The sequence below is a fragment of the Salvia hispanica genome, chromosome 2, assembly GCF_029641045.1.
Source record: "Salvia hispanica isolate PSC_SH4W2 chromosome 2, Shi_PSC_v1, whole genome shotgun sequence".
Lineage (NCBI taxonomy): Eukaryota > Viridiplantae > Streptophyta > Magnoliopsida > Lamiales > Lamiaceae > Salvia > Salvia hispanica.
Window position 1 is genome coordinate 13431688 of NC_142693.1, and position 21023 is coordinate 13452710.

General features: G+C 33.4%; 2 protein-coding genes and 1 pseudogene across 3 annotated transcripts; 2 read left to right on the forward strand and 1 right to left on the reverse strand.

Moving 5' to 3' along the window:
* The first annotated feature begins 4332 nt into the window (after window positions 1-4332).
* On the forward strand, window positions 4333-5237 carry LOC125202468 (uncharacterized). The gene is made up of 3 exons (XM_048100867.2): window positions 4333-4461; window positions 4538-4881; window positions 4964-5237. Exons 1-3 carry the CDS (start codon window positions 4446-4448, stop codon window positions 5051-5053), a joined length of 450 nt encoding a protein of 149 aa, XP_047956824.1. The 5' UTR covers window positions 4333-4445; the 3' UTR covers window positions 5054-5237.
* Window positions 5238-6810: 1573 nt separating this feature from the next.
* Window positions 6811-12635, forward strand: LOC125207067 (protein ANTHESIS PROMOTING FACTOR 1-like; annotated as a pseudogene). Its single transcript, XR_016135939.1, has 9 exons — window positions 6811-7262; window positions 7359-7400; window positions 8286-8515; window positions 8617-8714; window positions 8778-8909; window positions 8995-9132; window positions 9231-9315; window positions 9923-9982; window positions 10593-12635. The product of XR_016135939.1 is annotated as a protein ANTHESIS PROMOTING FACTOR 1-like (transcript).
* Window positions 12636-15131: 2496 nt separating this feature from the next.
* WUS (Homeodomain-like superfamily protein) lies at window positions 15132-16927 on the reverse strand. Its single transcript, XM_048103335.2, has 3 exons — window positions 16403-16927; window positions 16224-16321; window positions 15132-15675 (listed from the first exon to the last, which is right to left on the reverse strand). Exons 1-3 carry the CDS (start codon window positions 16764-16766, stop codon window positions 15367-15369), a joined length of 771 nt encoding a protein of 256 aa, XP_047959292.1. The 5' UTR covers window positions 16767-16927; the 3' UTR covers window positions 15132-15366.
* Between the last annotated feature and the right edge of the window lie 4096 nt (window positions 16928-21023).

Sequence of the window (21023 nt, forward strand, 5' to 3'; positions counted from 1 at the left end):
GTTTGAGTAAAGAAATGTCTATTTTAGGTTTACACTAAAACAAACCCAATAAATTTTTGAAATTTAATTTTGTGAGTAAAAGAGCATAATATAGAAAATATTCTTTTAAGTTTAAATTTAGTATAAATGGTTGTAGTAAAATAATTATTTAATAGTATTACATTACACTAAAATGAGTTTGAGTTTAGTATAAGGGCATGTTTGGTAGCGCTTAGAAACTCATAATCTATATCTATACTAATATAAAAGTCGAGTTTTTGGCTACATTTTGAATATTTAAAAGTTTTGGGCATGATATAAGATGTGGCTAATATATAAAATTTATGATTGATTATCATAATTTAAAGGCTAAGTTGTCGTTACTATCATGATTATGCATTTGTGTACATGTAGATTTTATATGTAATTATTGATGAGGTCGTTGCCTATCTAAAATTGATGACATTTATTATTTGCTAGAAATTTATGTTATATTTCAATAGATATAATGAAGGATTATAATCCAATCAAAAGCTATATTCACTAACGTATATATTTGTATACATTAAAACTTATTGAATTACAATCATAATGTCATTAATTAAAAACAAACGGTTTTTAAAAATTAATTATAAATAATTGGAGAAGTGAAAGGCTTTTTTTCAACTATAAATCTATGACATGTGGTGGCTCTAAATCCACAAACTCATTACGTTATTTCCTATTTCTATAGCATTTGTCACAGAATTTCTAATAAACTTTATTCTTTGGTTTCATCTTCCGATAAATATATTCTACGGTCTCCTATAAACGTGATTTGATAGATTTGATTAACTCTTATTGTTTATGTAATCGCAGGAATTATATACACTATGTGAATTGTGGTGTTGGAGGTAATTGCTTAATGCATAAAATTAAAACTTTTTTATGTAAGTATGAGATTCGTAGTTTACCTCACTCATTACATTATTTCATATTTCTATGACATTTATCACTTAATTTCTAATAACCTTTATTCTTTGGTTTCATCTTTCGACAACCTTTATTCTTTATTCTATGGTTTTCTATAATTGGGCTTGGATAAATTTGATTAACTCATTATAGGAATTATATACACTACGTGAAATGTGGTGTTGAATACAAATATTTAAGCATAAAATTAAAACTTTTGTTATTGAAGTATGAGATTTGTAGTTTATTTCGAGAATTGGTATTGAGATGTAACATTTTCCTTCATTTCAGTTACAGATGTAAATATTAATATAATATGTCTTCTAAGATAATAAAATTTGATATCGAATTGTTAGTTGACCGCAAACAAGGAGGAAATAGGGTTGAGGGTAAGTTACGGCGAATGTATATTTAGTGTGTAATTATTTTTAGGCTTGACCTTGGAAATAATTACATGCGCAATTATAGCAAGCAATATATATTTTTTGGCTGGAACGTAAGAAAGATTGTTTGAATTTTTTTGAAAATTTTAATTTGTATCAACGAGGTTGACTGTACTTGTGATTCCACTGTTAATAATGTGTATTAAAAAGTCTCCTTAGTATTGATGATTATTGCTTTGTTTTAATTTTTTTATGTAAATGGTATTCAAGTTATAAAATTATGATTGTTGTTTTGTGTTAGATATAAAAAATTAGTCATTGGAACTTTGATTAATTTTATAAATAATGCAGATTCCATACCATTATCTTAAAATGTGTATGCACTTGGTTGATTTCCAAATTTGTTAAATTTAATGTTTTGGGATGTACATTTAAATTATTTTACATGTTTGCGATTTTTAAACCTTAAATAATATAGTTGTATCGTATTTAAAAATAATTAATTTTAAATATAAATATATTTATGAAATCAAATTAATTCGTGCATCGCACGGGTGTGATACTAGTACCTCATAAAAACCCACCAAACTGGTCAACATCTCACCTTCTCCCCCATTTGGTAGCGGACGATTTTCTCTCAGAACCCAACACTAAATTCTCGGATCTCACCGAATTTGGCAACAATTTCAGCGGTTCCAGCAATTCTTTATACCAGAAAGTTTGATCATGTATTATATTTTCTCCGATATTTCGACTTCATGTTGTGGTTTTTTATTCCCAAATTAACCCTTCTAATTTGGCATCCCATTCGGCACCAATGACGGGTCAACCCCACCGTCGTCCGACGAGCACTGCCGGAAACTCCATTCATGGAGTTCCGAAATCCCGTGCTACTCCACCTTCGACCCCACGTAGCTCCGCCGTGACCCCGAGCAACAGATCCCAACCACAATCCTTCAGCCTTCGCCGGAAATAAAAGAAAAAGATAGAGAATACCGTGATTCGTGGGAAGAATAGTGAGAGAAATGGAGAGGGCATCAATGTCAGAGTTTCAGATCTACTGTGAAGAAGACGAGTAATTGTTTGATAAAATGGGCTAAATATTGGGCTTACTATTAAAATCAGAGCTCCTTACTTCATACTATGAATTGTGATGGGTACACTTTATTGAATTAAAATAGTTATTGATTAAATAAAACATAATTATATTTACAATTTTTTATTGGCGATAATTTCATTTTAACTTAATAGAATTTATAATCTTTTCCTAAATTATTGATAAACATTAAAGTGATTATTTTAAAAAATATTTAAATACAACTTAAAACTACTTATTTATAATAGAAAATAAACTATCTAAATTATAATATATTTTATTAAATAATTAATTAAATATAACTATATTTTATTATTTTGTACTATTATATTTTACCCCAGTTTCATGTTAATTTTCTTCAATTTGTTATAATTCTATTTACAGTTTTGCAAATTCGCATATTGAATTTAATTAATTTTTATCCATTTTGTGGCATTCATTTGATTTGATGAGTCAATTTTTTGTTTTTATTATTTGTATGGAATATTAAATTGGGATAAAAGAACTTCATTCCACCCAATTTATTTTCTGATGAAAAAGCAAGGCTAAATTTGTCAACTCAATATGTAATAGCATTTTCAAGTATAAAGACAAATCCCTATCAAATGATGTATTACCTATAATAAAATTTCTACCAAACAGCATATAAAATAATCGAAAAAGTCAAATATATGAAAACTTAATAAAAGCCATGGAAAGCTACCAAACGCACCCTAAAGTTAAATGGTTGGAAATGCTATAAGCATGTGTAGGGCTGCGGAATTATACCGAAATAACGGAATATCAGACTTACCATACCGAAAAAATACCAAAAATACCGATTTTTCGGTATACCGTAATTTTTCGGTATGGTATGATCTTTCAGTACAGTAACGATATTAGATTTCCTATACTGTGGTATACCACTATATACCGGCATACCGAAAAATCGGTATATACCGACGCTTCGATAAACCATTGATTATTAAATATATATATACCTACCTATATATATAATATTTATGTTATATTTATAGGATTATTATTATTATATATATATATAACCTTTATATTTATAGTAGATTGGATCCTCCATTTTAGTCTCATCTACAAGTAATATCTTTTGTCTAATTTATCAACAAGATTCCAAGAAATGAAGATAATGTTACTCATTATTTTATAATTTTTTTTTATTTGGTGGTCAAAGTTTTATAAATTTGAATATTAGAATGACTGTATGGAGTTTAATTATTTTATACCTTTTGAAGTAGTTGAACAATAGAATTAGTTTTTTTTAATATTTTAGGTATAATATACTTATTTTTCCGGTATAACAAATATAACGGTATGGAGTACTGAAGTTCGATATACCGAAAACATGGTATGGTAACGGTATAAAAAACTATCATACCAAATTTCCGGTTTACCGAAAAATTCGATACGGTATTGATATGGTGTTTTGTCATACCGTAACTTTCGGTACGGTATATGGTATGACACTCAAAGTACGGTATACCGTACCGAACCACCCCTAAGCATATGCACGTCCTTAAGCACCGAGCACAAGTCCATACTAAAATTCAAAATAATAATATAATAAATTAGAGAACTCACTAACTTGATTCTCTTACAAAATACTACTATGGTCTATGAGATGGCTGATTATCAATTGAATAGCGTGGATAAAATCGAGCATTATCGTTGTCCAAAATTGCAAAAAATATTAAAATAGTTCTCCGCCACCTAAGAGAAACCCAGCAAACTTTATTGGCCACACATTTTTATTTCCTATTTATTTCGGGTTGCATGGGCTAAAGCCCAATAGAAAGTGGGCCAAACAAAATACTAGTAATTGGTTCCGACCCATTTTAATCATAACGGCTAGTTTCCTCCGATTTGCCTCGCTCTAACGGTCAAATTTCCCGTTCCAAAATCCATTCTATCATAATGTTATTATAAAATCTTTCAATCCCCACCACCTCCCCAATCACCGCCGGCGATCGCAAAATCCGAACTTTCCGGCGACCCACATCATTAAATTCCGATCACTTTCTTCAATGGAAACCCCATCAAGTACGTTAATTCAGCTCCATTTCAGAAACCCTATAAAAAATCATAAACAATTATCTAATCTGTTTCCCTTTTTCAGTGAAAACTGAAGAATCATCGATGCAGAAAAGGGCCAAGCAAGATCGGTATGCCCTATTCGATATAACCAACGATTCCCCAATCGTAGGGCTTGCAATGGGTAGTCTGAAAACCCCGTCTTCGGGTTTATCGAAGACGAGAGTGAGCAATAAAGGGCGGTTCACCCGAACCCCGGGCTCGGGTGAAGCCCTCTTGAGAGGCCAGGTGAAGAGCCTTCTCCAGAAGGTCGAGGAAGAGGCGATGATCGCCCTCGAAAAACGGCCTTTCTTCAATCTTGATGCACCAACTCCTGCAAACACACCTCAATTGTTCAATCTTGATGGTGATTGTGATTTCCTCCCACAGGTTTGTGTGTTTGTTTGTTTGTTCATTAATTTTTTTCATGATTTGGTATTGAAATTTTGAATGTGTTGTTTTGTGAGAGAAGATGAGGAATGGTGCAGTTGATGAGGAGAAGCATGAGAGCGTGATCAGTAGGTCTCTGTTTCTTGATTTCATCTGTGGTGACATGCCATGACTTTGAAGGCTCATTTACATCATAGGTGTCTCTCTTTTGACACCATCTTTGGGATGATTTGTTTCCTTTGTTTGATTATTCACATAATTTTGTGATGGTTTGTTACTTGAATCAGAATCCAATTTTATTGAGTTAGTAAAGAATTGTGGAAATGGTTGGTTCTATATCCACAACTTTTTCTCAACGTGGCCGCAAATTCTACTATCTAATACTAATACTTGCAATCATACCGATTGACAATTAAACAGTTAATTGTCACAGATTCATCAAATTAAAACCGTCCAAATCGGCAATATCATTAATTAAAATCATCCTAGACATTAATTATAAATCTTCCAAAATCGATATTCAAAAGATAATACGCAGACTGATCAAATTAAAATCCATCCACCATTTGATTATATGCCAACTAAAACTAAATCAGCATTAAATTTGGGGTAATTACACCGTACATACAAAATGTTTCATCAATGTTTCAAATTAGTATAAAAAGTTTTAAGTTAGCATATATCATACAAAATGTTAAACTAGTGATTCATATTAGTACATTCCATCCAAATCACTTTTAACACCGTTACTTTTGTATTCAACTTCATCGTACATATTGCATTCATGAATTTTTAGAGAGAACTCACTCTCATTCGTTCCATCGAATATATTGCAGTCCATAATTCGTAGTTATGGCTCTCCCTCTCCCCTCCGATCCGCCGCACTCCACCCAACTTCAGCGCCAGCTCGCCAACAAGATGCTCAACCACCTCACCCGCTCAGACAATCCCCACAAGGCGCTCATGTTTTTCAAGCGATGTAGAACAAATTCTTTCCCATACACAGAGCGGCGTCGAGGCTCTATCTCTCAGTGAAGGGAAGATAATACACGGGCTGGCCGCGAAGCTTGGGTATGAATCTGACCGTTTTGTCCAAACTGCATTGTTGGGAATCTACGCTGATGGGCTAACATTGGAGAGAAGGGGGGTGGGAATGATGAAAAGTAATGGTGTGGGAAGGATGAAAAGTAACGGTGTTAGAGTGATTTGGATGGAACATACTAATATGAATCACTAGTTAAACTTTTAGTATGATATTATATTCTAACTTAAAATTTTTTATACTAATTTGAAACATTGATGAAACATTTTGTATGTATGGTATAATTACTCCTTAAATTTGAGAATATTTAGTCAGTAGTCCTAGTCGCAGTTGTAGAAATGACATATCTACAAGATCAAATTAAATGCAGTTAAAGATCATTTACTACACAGTATTGTCAATCGCATGTTGATTCTTAACACGTTTTATAATAGTATGAAATACACTTATCTAAAAGTACAATGGACCTATTCGGATGAGATGGGTCAAGCGATACACATTCGTAGAATTTGGATAATCTTTTGTCCCGGTACAAACTCACAAACATTCTTATAATTCCTGCACAATTTTTAAATAAATCCTAATCTACCAAATTAGGACAGAAAAAACCAAATTCAAGTAAAATAAGATGCAAAACTTTACGTAAAACTCACGAGATTTGGAACCCTGAGCCGAGTCTGTTCTGTTTAGTTTGCAAGATTGTATCTGAGATTAAATTTATAGTGTGTTCGGTTCATGAGATTTAACCTCACAATTCAATCATAAATGGATAATCATTGAATAATTAATCATAGCTAACCCTCTAAAATAATCTCACAGTTCAATCCTAAATTGTATCTTCATATTATTTTATCTTGAAAATCGAAAGGAAGAGTTCTTAAAAAAAACTTCCCGGCCGAGAAGTTAGTTTGCATAGTTTAACACAGTGGCAAACCTCCTTCAACGCCATAGCCTAATCCCCCATATCTTTGGACTTCTTATCTTCCCCTTCCACACCACACTTCCTCTGCAAACTCCATTTTTATCCCGCTTAAAAAACCCTAATTCATACCCCAATCGATGCCTAGGCTACCTAATTCGAATTGCGAGTAACTTGAGCTCCGAGGAATCAGTTTTTATCTCCGTTTATGAATTGTCAAGGATTCGGAGAAGCTCCAATGAACATCCTAATATGCATATTCAAATCTCCTTTCACTTTTCTCCGGATTTTTGTGTGTGTGTGATAGTCTGTAGCTGCTTCCGTTTGAGTTTATGCTACAATTTGAAGCTTGTTTAAACTTTTTGTTTAAGCTGGTCGGTATAGAGAAGACAATGTTTCATTGGAAGCTGGATTGGCTATGTATGCGTTCTTTGCTCTACTCTTCGTAATTTTGTTTATTCATTTACTGGAAAACTGTTTACCTTTTAGATGACCTTCATATTTTCCTTGCTGTAGGCTATTTTCCATTGCTCTTAAATTTTCGCACAGCTGTTGTAGGTGAGCGCGGGTATGATGGTTTTGAACATGTATTTATTCGTCAATTTTGGTTTCTGGTGTATAGTATTTTTCTGAAGACTTATTGAACTTTGATAAGTTGCTTTTGGATTGCTGAAATTAATGTTTAATATCTAGAACCGATTGGAATATTCAACGAGCATAGTTTTTCGTAGTGCTAAACATTTTTTTTTCAGTTGTTTTACGTATTCAGTGTGTATATTTTATATTAGTACTTCTTTTCCGCTGAATGGAAGAATCATAAGTCATCAGGTCATTTGGTAACTGCTAGCGATGATGAATCCATTCGTCTCTATGATTTGCTAATGCCACATATGGATCCTCTCCCCATTTGCAGATTGCAGTTCAAGTTTTCATGTTGAATTGTGCTTTCTATGCTATGCAAAATAGTGCTCTTTTGATAATAAAGAAAGCTTCATACAGAGATCTCTTTCTTTGTTATGCATACATATAAAATGACTTAAGGAAGCTATGCACTGCTTTGTGACTGTTATCTTCAACTAAATTCTTGTAATATTCTGACATGCAAACTTTTCACAGTGTATTTCTCTAGAGTCAAATTTATAAATGTCTATGAATTGTACATGGGGATTTATGGTTCTCTGGATATCCATATGCACCAAGTCATGTCACACTGTTCTCATCTTGCATCATGTGACAGCAATACTTATTATATAGTAATTGTGTTTTTCATTTCTGCCAACACAGCATATTCTTTTCTTATATGGGAAGGCATGCATACATTCTTGAGTGTAGTTGGAGTGTCATTATGAACTTTGATATTGCTTCACATCATTGAGTAAAGTTGGAGCCTGCTTAAGATTACATCTGCATGATATGCTAAGAGAGGCTTCTTATTGCATTCAGATTTCTGATGACAATCAACAGTAAAAGTTATGGGGTTGATCTGGTTAGCTTTACCTCTCGTCCTACAACTGTTATTTACTCATCAAAGAATGGCTTTTAGATAACTCATCTGCCAAAATTTTGATGTAACACATGCAAGCACTATCTAAACATATTCCAACAGAATCACTGCGGCTTCTTTCGTTGCATGTCAACAAGTACTTGAGGTACTTCAAGGGTCACCACGACAGGCATGCAATCTGAACCTTTATGTGGCTTACACTTCTCGGATTCGGCATTCTCTCTCTCTTTTTTATAAATAACAATGGAGAATATGATGTTGGTGTTACAGGGCTGGTTCCCTAAGTCTCTGCTCTAGAAATGATGTTTGTTTCTGGATAACTGAATAGAACTGTCTTGCTTTGGAACATAAGGGCTGAGAAATGTCAGGTGCAAAGTGTGAATTACATTATTAATTTGTTAAATTATTTTCTTATCGATCTTTATTAAAAGTGTCCCTATGGAAGTTGGGGTCTTCTATGTGTTCAAGGGAGGCCAGCTGCAACTTATGACGACCAAGGACTTGTTTTTGTTGTTGCCTTTGGAGGATACATAAGGATGTTTGATGCTAGGAAATATGAAAAGGTCAGAATATATCATATGAGTGAATCATCATACATCATTAATTATTTACGAAATTTTCAGGTTCTGATTAAGAAAATGTTTATAGGGCCCTTTTGACATATTTTCTCTTGGAGGAGATGTTTCAGAAGCCAATGTTGTGAAGTTCAGTAATGACTGAAGACTTATGCTTCTGACAACATCACATGGACATATTCATGTGCTTGATTCTCTCCAAAGAACCCTTGTGAGTTATCTTATATATTTCCTAGAAAACTCATATGTAATGTAGTATCTTCAATGGATGAGAGTGGGCTCTTATTTAAGCTTGTCATGTTATTCTAGTTGGCGACACAAAACGTCAAGCCAATTTCAAGAAATTCTACTTTGGAGGCTTCTTTCAGTCCTGAGGCAATGTTTGTCATATCAGGTTCAACTATTTTACATCTTTGCAGGAGACATTGATACTAATGCTATTCTGTAGTTTTTACATTAACTGGAGTTTCTTGGGGATGTTCTCTAATGGTGTTTATCTGTTCGATAAATAAACCATATACTATCTTATACAATCTTCAACAATGAAGTAATTTGTTTCTGATACACATCGCGCAAGAATAAATTAGTGCAACAATTACTTAAATTAATACTGTAATAATGATGGAGTAGTGGGAGTCATTACAAGGTTTAGGAAAATAAATTGAGCTGAAAATAGATTTGCGTCAGCGTGCAGAAAGAATGTTTGGGAATTATATAATAGTAGTCTGAAATGCCATAAAGATGAAGAATTCATGTTTCTAAATGTTATTTCTACTGGGATCCAGTTAAACCAGGCTTAAACTTTAGTATCATAATCTGGATAGAGAATGGACCTGAAATCTCTACACTATATTCTTTTAAATGAGCTTTAGTTGACATATTATATCTAACTAGGCCTTTTGCCCTTTTGATCCTTGTGAATGTGAGTTCATCTCATGAAGATGCCTCCAGCCTAGTAAAAGAGGCACTAACAATTTTCTTTTCCTTTGTTGCTTTTAAAGTACATGAAAGGTTCAAGAGATGGTAGCGTTTATGTTTGGAATGTTCGGAGTGGAGAAGAGGTATGCTAGGCTGATTTTATCGTAGTTCGTTTAATCTTCATTCTTCTTCTTTAGTACTATGCTGAGGGTTATCAAACGTTTTACATGACATGGTAATATTTTTTCAACAAGCTCATATGAAAAAAGAGATTCTCACCACACAAAGATTCATAAGCTGACAAGAGTCCAAGATGGAACCCGAAGGCTTTCATGCAAAAATGTATAATATACGCCTGCAGTTAATGCTGGAAAAACTTGTGTACAAAGAGTATTGTCAGCCTTCTGAAATTATAAAATTCTGTCTATATTGATATTAATTTGCTTTCACATGGTAATCCTTTTTCATAATTATCATAGTAAGTAGGAATTATTAATACTAGCAGTGTATGTCGGAAGGAAGTAGGAATTTGCACTGGCACCTGATCTGTGCTTTGCCTGCATGTTTATGGTGATCCCACAGAATGGCATGAAATTTTTTATTCACCAAGCTTTTGCCTTCTACTCTACGGGAACACATGGTAAGCCTTCTGAAGCATAATTATCATGTGCTGCTCCATCTAAACATTGTAATTTGTAAACTACTTTTATTGCTCGAAGGCTATATTTTCTTCATTGTTTCTACATGTTTCAGGTTACCAGTTGGATGAATACCGAAGCAGAATCTCCTGTAATCAAATGGGACCCAGGAAGCTTAATGTTTGCAACTGGCTCTTCTGAATTATCCTTCTGGATAACGGACTTATTAATACTAGCAGTGTATGTCTGAAGGAAGTAGGAATTTGCACTGACACCTGATCTGCGCTTTTGCCTGCATGTTTATGGTGATCCCACTGAATAGCATGAAATTTTTTATCCACCAAGCATTTTCCTGCTACTCTACAGGAACAAATCAGTTAAAGACTAAGAGATGGAGATTACAAACTATTGCTGCACTCCACGTGAGAAACTAAAGCAGTTTTATATGCTTTCAATATTATTCCAATTCATGGCAGCTTCTTGAGGTCTGGCGTGGCGCGTGAGGGACTATTATTGGAGTTGAGAATTGTTGAAGCAACAAGTCATCTTGGAGCGTCTAGTAGGTATTCCATGCAACTCTTACTGATCTGATCTGTTTTAGATATTTCTTTGTATATGATAGGTTGTGAAATGAATAGCTGGCGAGCCTACAATGCTCGAAAGATACTGAAATGAATATACTGAATGAAACAGAGTGCATACCAGTTGTTTGGTAACATTACTGAATAATGAAAGAATGGAAAACAAACTCAGACATCCTCTTACGAGGCCCATGCCAAACAACTAAAACTCAAAGACAAGATTCTCCTCTCAACTTCCAGAGGTATTTAGAGAAACGAAACCAAATTGGAATAAAGAATAAGGATACAACTTCTAACAAGAATAAAACAGGAAAAGATAAACATAAACTTAAAAGCTAAATGTTTTATAGTACTATGTAGAGGATAAACATAAACTTAAAAGACTGTCCTAACAGACTTTAATATCTAAATGATAATTCTTCCCATCCGTATCAGTATAAAGCTCGATATGTACAATCCTATGCTTCCCATATATGATAGCAGTAGAACATTGGATGTTGTAGCTATTTGACATATGTAGACTGATTGTTTCTCATTATGCAATTGAATAATGGCTTTGATTGTACATTAGAGTGGAGTATAATTTGTGTAGGACATGTGTAGACTGAGGTATCAAAACATAGAATTTGCTAGCGTATCACGTATGACTTCCTCAACCGGCTAGAGAATGCACTTGTTCATTTATATTTTCCAATAGATAACCATTCCTATATTGATAAGCAGGAAATGAATAGTATTTTTCGCTCCATAAAATAGCTGAAAGAAATGTAGGAGGAAAGAATTTTGTTATTAACTAGCAATGTAAAGCTGCAATTGAATATCTGAAATGCATCCTTGCTTTAATATCTCATTTGCTAGGGGAATTTGAAGTTAGATGAGGTCATATAGAAATCCTATTTTATTTATAGGAGTATTGTGCAAGGGTGTCATCAGAAACTCAGAATACATTAATGGTCCAGAGTAGCCAAATTATTAGCTAGATCCCCACGCTAGTAGTAAATTCTACCTGTTTCATGAGAGAGAGAGACAGAGAAGGAAGGTTCAGTAAGGTGAAAGAATATGGCAGTGATGGGGTTATTCTTGGTATTACGTAACAAAAGACATAAAGGGGGTTGGAAGATCTGAAAGTTGGATCTATGTATGAAACTAAATGTTGATGGATGAGGATGCTTCATTTCACATGCACCACTTACCCTTTTCTGGGCTCCCCTTATTTTTGGATAATGCCTCATCAATTGCCATAAAGCATGCAATTTTGTCAATCCAACTTCAGCAAACCACATCCATATCAAATCTTTCTGATTGTGACCTTCTTCTATATCATAATTCACCTTCTCTTCCTCTCATTTAATTTAGGTGACTAATTCTGTGACAGAATATTCACACATTCATGCCTGAAACTTCTATTTATATGCATATACAGCTCAGCCTCCTTTGGTTGGATGTACTAAAATTTCAATTTCTACAAAGGCTTTGTATTTTTAAAGTTTAGTTGCTGTGATTAGAGTTGATCTAGTCTAATGATCAATTATAATATTTGAATTTTATTTTTTGGAATACATATATATGGGGGGTGAGAGAGAGTATGTGTTACTTGAAGTTGTTGGCACTTATAATTGAGTGAATGCTCAATTTGTCTTGCATCATTTGGCCCACATGTCAGTTACATGGCCTTGTCTGTTATCCGTGCAACTATGAATTAACTTATGCTACATCCATATATCTTTGGCAAACCTATATAGTTAGGTGGTCGTTTTATTTTTACTTTAATTTTTTATTTGTGGACAATGTTGCAATGATTCAATCTTTACTCGGCTCAAATACTTGCCATTTTCCAATGTTGTAATTTTTTAGGAAATCAATGACTAGGTTTAGACAAAATAGTTAGAAAGAATTTTCAACTACCCACACAATTATTTGTTTTTCCAAAACCTAAATTAGGACTAGTGAATTACTAATTTTTTACAACATTTTCTATATGATTTCCTTGCGAATGTAAAAGTTACTAAAGAGTTGCAGATTAATATCTACATATGAATTTACAATAAACTCAAAATTAATTTATTATACTAAAAAGTACTGACATGCGTATACGGCCGCCTAGTCACGATTCTCAAACAGTGGCTTAAATAAAACATATCAGAGCCTTCGAATGAAGGAAGTAGTCAATTAGATACAAACCCTAAAGTTGTGTTTGATTTATATAAAGAAAAACACTACAAGAAATTCCTAAAATTTCGACGGAAAAACATTCATACAAATTTATGGCAATATTTGCAATGGACTAGGAAGGTGGCGCCAAATTATTGTGCTGCAATTATGCAAAATAGAAGTCACATACCTAGTTTGTGATACAACTTTGGTAAAATGTTTTCCCTTCAATTAATAAATAAGGGGCGGCTTAAGAGTTCAAGTCATCGTGAGAATAGATGATGAAAATTACTAAACCCTCTACAAAATTGAGTATATTACGACATTTGACAAATATAGTTTATATGATATATAGTAATATATTTTCAGTATATTACTAGGGATGTGATTAATTGCTAACTAATTATCAATCCAAAATTGAGACCAATTTTTAACCATTAGATTAGAAGATCTTGTGGTTGATATAATGTCAAGTGTAATATATTTTAAATTTAAATAATTATTAATTAAATTAAAAAGGTATTAATATCAAATCTTATATGTAGTAATTATAACTAACTAATTTCTCTCTCCTCAATATCATCTCAAATCTTTAAATTTACGTAATTCTCTCAATTTACATTATTTTTTCACAAAAAATATATCAAATTAAAGATAATTTAATAAGGATTCCAACGAGATCTCAATTGCATATGTTCCGACGATGTTCGGGTGATGAAATTTGATAAATTATATTTCAATTTTCGTACATGTTGTTAAGCAGCTTTTATCAACAAATGCAACAAAAATCCCAATATATTATAGGCAAAATCTAAATATTATGCATGTCCAATCTCAATAAAAATGTGTTGATATTTTCTTGTCCTTGTGTTGATATTATAATGTCATATTGTTGATATTTGTAATACACAATGTTGATATAAAAAAACACTCACGAAAATTATCATATGATAACATAATGACGATATTATCCTTTTGTTGATATTTTGTCTACTATTTATTGAGATTTGTGAGCTTTAATCTCATTCACTCATTTTAAAATCCAGGAGTGGAGATTTAGTCTTGATTTTAGATTAGGGTGCTATAAGCATTAGAATAGGACCCTATTACTGCATTTTGACACATATATACTTTATATGATAATATATTTTGAGACATGGATAATAATTATTAAGATAACAATTGCTTTATTTATATTTGAATGCGTGAACAATTGATAAGCACTAAATATAGTTAGATAAAGAAAACTTGTGATGGCCAATGCCAAAGAAAATTTGTAGTAGTTAAAATTAACATTAGAAAGAGAACAAACGTAAAGTGAGCTTGATAATAATGCATTATCCTTTTAATTTGCAACACGAATTTTGTAACATAAATTTAGATTAAATCATTTGTTTCTCAAGTAAAATATACAATAAATAACAACTTTTTTGTATGAGATGGAAAACAAAATTTCCATCCCATTTATTTATTGTACTATATTTCATGCTAGGATCCGGCGAGTGAGTTTTAACATTTTGATTGAAATTCTTTCAAAATTTAACGAATTATACGAAATAGTTACATTAATATAGTTTTCTGAAAATGGACAATTATAGATAGCTAACTGCCATTGACCTTTCTCTACATACTACTGCAACTAGTTTAGTAAATTACTGTTGGGATTGCTTGCAAGAACATTAAATACTCGAGTATGTCCACATCAATAATTTAATGTTACAACAGATAATTAATTGGGTTCTAATTTGCAAATATTGCCATTACATGCGAAATCAAATTCATATTGTATATATGGAGTATTAATAAGGTCATGTTGTAAATTCTGTAGTTAACTTACCCAAAATAGAAACAGAAAATCAAATTCTTGGATACTAAGAAAAAAACCATGTGCTATGTACAATTGAGCAACATAAATTCCTACAACATTCTTCAACCAAACTCATCATTAATAAGCTGACATATGCCAAGTTGTAATCAACAACCTGATTTGGGCAATGGGCATCACCCCCACAACATTAAGCATAATTAACTAATTACACATAGATTCATGAAAATGCCCTAATTTAGTCATCATCATCATCATCATCATCATATTATATGGATTAATAGCAATCAATTACTTTACAATTATTTCATGTAGCCCCAAATATTGAAGCCCTAGTGAGGGAATCCGGCTGCATAGGAGTTAAGGCTAAGTTCCAACGAAGTCCTAGAACCGGCGGCCATGGCATCGTCGCCGCGATGGTGCCACCCGTTGAAGTCCTGCTTGATGTCGCCGTGCATAGGGAAGAGCGGGAGGGTCTCGATCTCCGGCGCCTCCTCCTCATCCTCCTCAGCTGTTTCTAGGGTTTGGTCGTTGATGCTTCTTTTCCTTTCGAGAAAAGGGTAGGGAGAAGAGTAGGGATCAACCCCAATCCATGCAAAATTCTGCCCTCCCACATTTGCATTTGGTGTTATGGAGCATTCCTGCATAATTACATACAAAAATATGATCTTTTTTCAAGAATCTTAAACAAAAAATTGAGCATGATTACAAAGCATCTTAAGCTAATTTGGTCTTGCCCTCAATTTCTTGAAGATCAAATTCTTGATCTATAATTTGAACCAAGAAACCTGATTAGAGGGCTTCTCTCCCTCCCTCCTTACATTTTAGTAGTAAAGATAAAATTTTTGAAAATGAATTTGATTTGAACCAACAAATTTAAAAGGCTTCTTTGTGTTTCTCCACATTTTCATGAATCTAACTTAAAAGGGTTTCTCCCTCTACTCTCTCTCTCTCCTCATTTTATTGAAGATTCTTACATAAGAAAAGGCTGAACATTTGATCTTGTGTACCAATCACAAAATCAAATAGACAGACTGCTTTAGTTACACATATGGAAACTTATGTTTGTGTTGTATGTTGTCTGAAAGTGAGCCAACAGACACGAACTAATCAAAGTGGGAAGCAAACAAAACAGAAATCATCTGCCAATTCATGAGAATCTGTACTGCATTTTGTAATTTGTACTCACCCTAAAGCTTTTCTCCATGGCCACAGATCCATACCCATAGCCTCCAACATTCAGCAAATTACCACCCGCAGAGGAAGCAGATGAAGACGCAAAATTCCCTAAAAAAGCACACATCTTTCTTCAATTCACGGAAAAGGGTCACAGAAAAAGATGATCTTTCAACGAAATTCACAAAATACCAGGGTTTATGTTAGGGAATTTGCCGTAAATGTGGTGATCGGCGGAGGAGGTGGGTCTGTGCATTGGGATGTCGGCGGTGAAGCGCTTCTTCTGGCGCTCGCGGGCCTTGTGATTCTGGAACCAGTAAAAGACGTTTTTGCCCTCGATCTTGCCGTACTGCCTTAGCTTGGCGGAGATGCGCTGAATCTGCTCGGCGGTGGGAGACCTCACGCCGTTGTTGTAATAAAGATCCTTCAAGATTCTGATCTGGTCCGTTGTCGGAGTCCACCTCGTGCTGCTCTGCCTGCAGAGGAAGCTCGTCGTCGTAGCTTTGCCACCACCACCACCTTGATCTTCGTTTCCTCCCACCTGCTGCTGTTCCATGACTGAGAGAGAGAGAGAGAGGGCTAATTGAGTTGAGTGAGGTGGGATGGGAATTATAAAGAGGGAGGGAGAGAGAAGATGACAGGAGGGCACATGGAGGATTTGAGAGAGAGGATATCAGAGAGATATCTGGGAGAGAAGGACTGAAGTTGACAGAGCAAGGCTAACAAAAAGGAAGGGACAAAATAGGAACTAGAAAGGAGCAATTCAGACACCAATTGCTTGGATCAAAAGCCATCCATCATCAAGATTTTCTTCTCATTATTGTTACCCTTCTCTTCTTTCAATCACATGGATCATATCATTTCACACTTCACACACACACGCGCATAAAAACCCTCATTTTATTAGAACAAAAGATTGGAGTTTTAGTACAAATCATTGATGAGCTAGCCTAAAATTAAATCCCCATTTAATCTATAGAAAAAAAGATTGGATTTTTAGTACAATCACTTGATCCTAGATCAAAACCTAGCTCATTTTGCAGAAAAAGATTGGATTTTTAGTACAATCACGTGCCCTAAATGGAACCCTAATTTTGTAAGAAAGAATGGATTTTTTTTGGTAGTTAGAACCCCCATTTAGGAGAAAAAAAGGTTGGAATTTAAGTGCATTTAACCGACTGAGCCTAATTAAACCGTCATTTACAAGAAAATATTGGAATTTAAGTACAATCAGTGCAACCATTTGTCCCATTAACGTGTGTGTGTGTGTGGAAAGTTTGAAGGAGGATTATTCTTTTATTGGAGATTTGTAGAGAAGGTCCTTTCTTACTAAACAGATTTTTCGAGAGATATTCTAGTGTACTGTGAAAAAGGGCCTACAATCGTCTACCCCCATAAATGGTTTTCCTTTTGGCTGCAAAAGTTAAATTATTTTCTCTTTGAATAAATTAGGAAAAGTTGTGACAGAGAAATTAATTAGTGTGTGATTGAGACATTGATGAAAACAGGCATCTCTAGCTATCTGTCTACCTAGCTACATTTGTGCTCAAATGATTTAGTGTGTAATGAAGTCATTAGGGTTTTACAGACATCATCATATTATACTAAAACTTCGTTACCATTAATTGTTTGTGGATGTATGTGCCACAGGACTCGACATGATTAATCTACAGATCTTGTTGGAACTTGAATTGATGTTGTACATAAACCATGTTCTAAGTGTACATTATCTTTATAGGAGTAACACTAGTATTTATGTGTTTTAATTGGAACTCCATGGCTCCCTTGCTAGAGGCGATTATGAGGTACTCCCTTAATTTCCAACGAAGGTGACTTTTTTTTAAGGGATATTTTCAAAAAGTTTGGGTTTTTCTCACAAACTTTAAAATTGGCAAATAATATCATGAACTTTATCCCGGGTTTGTTTTTTCCTAAGAATGATAAAATTCTCCAAATAATATTATGATATGGATTTTTTTTCGTAATTTCTCAACAACAATTTTGAGAGCTTCAAGTTTTTCAATCTTTGAAGATATATAGTTTTTCTTGTAGCACTCCCTCCAAAATTGTTCTTCAATCTATTAAAATAACATGAATTTTTTCATTCGTGGAAAAAAACAAACTCGGGGTAAAGTTCGTAATATTATTTGTCAATTTTAAAGTTCATGGGAAAAATCCAACTTTTTGAAAGTTTCATGATATTACATTTCAATATCCCTTTTTTTAATTAGATAGTATGAGAGTTTATACACTTTTATTTTAAAGAGTTAAGAAAGAAAATGTTGTTGAATGTTTTATACTCCCTTTGTCCCAAGATAAGCGAGTCACATTTCTTTTTGGGACGTCTCACCGTAAGTGGGTCATTTCTCTTTTTAGCAAAAAAATCATCTCTCTTACGTTATTCTTCACTTACTTTATTTTATCTTCACTCCTCTACTTTTCTCTATCCACTTTAACTCTTTAAATATCAATTCTTTAAATCTTGTGCTCAAAAGAAATGATTCGTTTGTCTTGGGACGGAAGGAGTAGTAGAAAAGATGAATAAAGTAAGAGAAAAAAAAAATTATTAGATGTTTTAAAATAGAAAAGAGGAATAAAGTAAAAGAGAGAAAAGATTAGTGATTGTTTTAGATTACAAGAGGAGTATAAACTATAAAGTATGAGAGAAAAAGTTGTTGAATATATCAATTATTTCCTAATTACTTCCTTCGTCCCACAAGAATATGCACTTTTGGTTGGACACTAGTTTTAATGCATAATTAATAAAGTTAGAGATAAATAAAAGAAAAGGTAATTAAAGTTTTGTTAGTGGAGTATGTGTCTCACCTCATTAGAGAGATAAGAGTATCTAAATTTAGAAAATGCATATTCTTATAGTACGGACTAAAAAGGGAAGGGTTGATACTCCAAAAATTGTTGTTCTACCAACCTCCAAACGTTTTGCTCTCCAGTCTCCTCCCCGGTTATTGGTTGTGGATGTGCCACTGATGCACCTCACTTTGCCAAGTCTCATGTTGAGCTATTGCATTGCATTTCCTGATTGATTTTTCATGGTCTAAAGTTCCAAACAGGTTCTCCTATTTTTAACCTCCCCTTCATCCCTCTATCTTCCCATCCATAATATTTTGAAGGAGCCATGTCTCAAGGAAGTATAAAATAGATCTAAAAAATAAAGAAACATGTCCGTGAGAGGATCTAGGGAGAAAATAAACATTATTAGCTACTCTTTCCATCCACGAACCACGAACAAGAGTTTTGCTTTTTTTTTCTAGCACGTGTTTGAATAGATGTGTGTTGAAATTATTAATATAATATGTATCACATTTTTATATATTATTAATTTTATAATGAATATGAATTGAATTATTAATAGAATGTGATGTTTACTTATTATTTATAATAAAAATAAAATGATAATTCTATTAACCGACCAATTGACAAATATTTAGGGGTGATAATGAAAAATGAAAACGTGAATTTCTGAAAAACAAAAAGCACGCGCCCAAGTAATTAATGTTACGTACATACAGAGTCATGTTATGGTAATACTAATCCATTAATAATTAATAAATTTCAATTTTGTGTATAAAAATTATCAATACAAAGATATAATTATATCAATACAACATGTAAATTTAAATATCAACTCAAGGACATAAGTTTATCAACACAAGAAGATTGATAAATTTATATCTTTATGTTGATATTTTCAACGTACAAAATTGAAATTAATTATTACTTATTATCGAAAATTAGTTAATATTTGATCACACATCCGTACATGGCATATACTAATACCTAAACTATATAACCCCCTCTATTCATTCAAGATCATCGATATACAAATAACGTTTACCTGCTAATTACTGCAATATTGAGAGCACACAGTTATTCTTTTATAATAAGAGCATCCGCAATGGTCGGCTAGCGACCGGCTAGCCGATTCGTCGCGCTGGCCGATCGGCTAGCCGAACCATTGGAGTCGGCCAGCGCGAAATCGGCGAGCTGATCGGCGTGGGCTGGCCGATGCGCTGGCCGCCATTGTGGCGGCCCGATCGGCCAGCGCCGAATTTTTTTTTTTTTTATTCTTTTTTTTAATTTTTTTTTAATTCTTTTTTAAAAAAAATTTAATTCTTTTTTAAAATTTTTGAAAAACTATATAAACGCGATTTTCTCTATCTCTAAATTTGTGTATAAGAGCCACATCTAGCGATGGACAACAACAACTAGCCCAATACAAAATTAAGACCTAAAACAGAAACATGTCATACCCCCGTTCGGCTAGCGTCAAACTATAACAGATTCAAGGCGGCTCGTGTGTGGAAGCCCGGATTTTTTTTTATTATGTTATTTTTATGATTTTTAGTTAATGTACTTTTTTTTATTTAAATAAAATTAATGAATTTTCCCGTATATGTCTCGTAAATTTAATTCCGTATTTTAATCGTAATTTTAATTCCGTAAATGTAGTATATTTTGAATTATTTTTATTGCGGCTAGCCTATGGCTGGCCTAAATCTGATGTGGCAGGTAGATTTTTTAGTGTTACTGACGTGGCAGAGGAAAAAATGACTGGCCTATGACTGGCCTATTGCTGGCCTAAGCACCATTGCGGATGCTCTAAAGCACTCGAAATGCTTCAAGAAAAAATATAGTTAAAATAATGATGAGTACGCCTATAAGGTTTAATAGAATCCTCGTGCACGAGTGATTTTGTTGTTAGAGATTCCGAATCTTTCAACATAAAAACAAGTTTATAGTGTTTCGAGTTTAAACTAAAAAAAACAGTCCAAACTATTATGGCACGGCTCCA

Coding starts and splice junctions, on each gene's coding strand:
- LOC125202468 (XM_048100867.2), top strand. Junction 4,882..4,963: donor ATTGTGATTTCCTCCCACAG/GTTTGTGTGTTT, acceptor TTGTGAGAGAAG/ATGAGGAATGGTGCAGTTGA.
- WUS (XM_048103335.2), bottom strand. CDS start 16,766: ATGGAACAGCAGCAGGTGGGAGGAAACGAAGATCAAGGTGGTGGTGGT. Junction 16,322..16,402: donor ATTCCCTAACATAAACCCTG/GTATTTTGTGAA, acceptor GTGCTTTTTTAG/GGAATTTTGCGTCTTCATCT. Junction 15,676..16,223: donor CCATGGAGAAAAGCTTTAGG/GTGAGTACAAAT, acceptor GTAATTATGCAG/GAATGCTCCATAACACCAAA.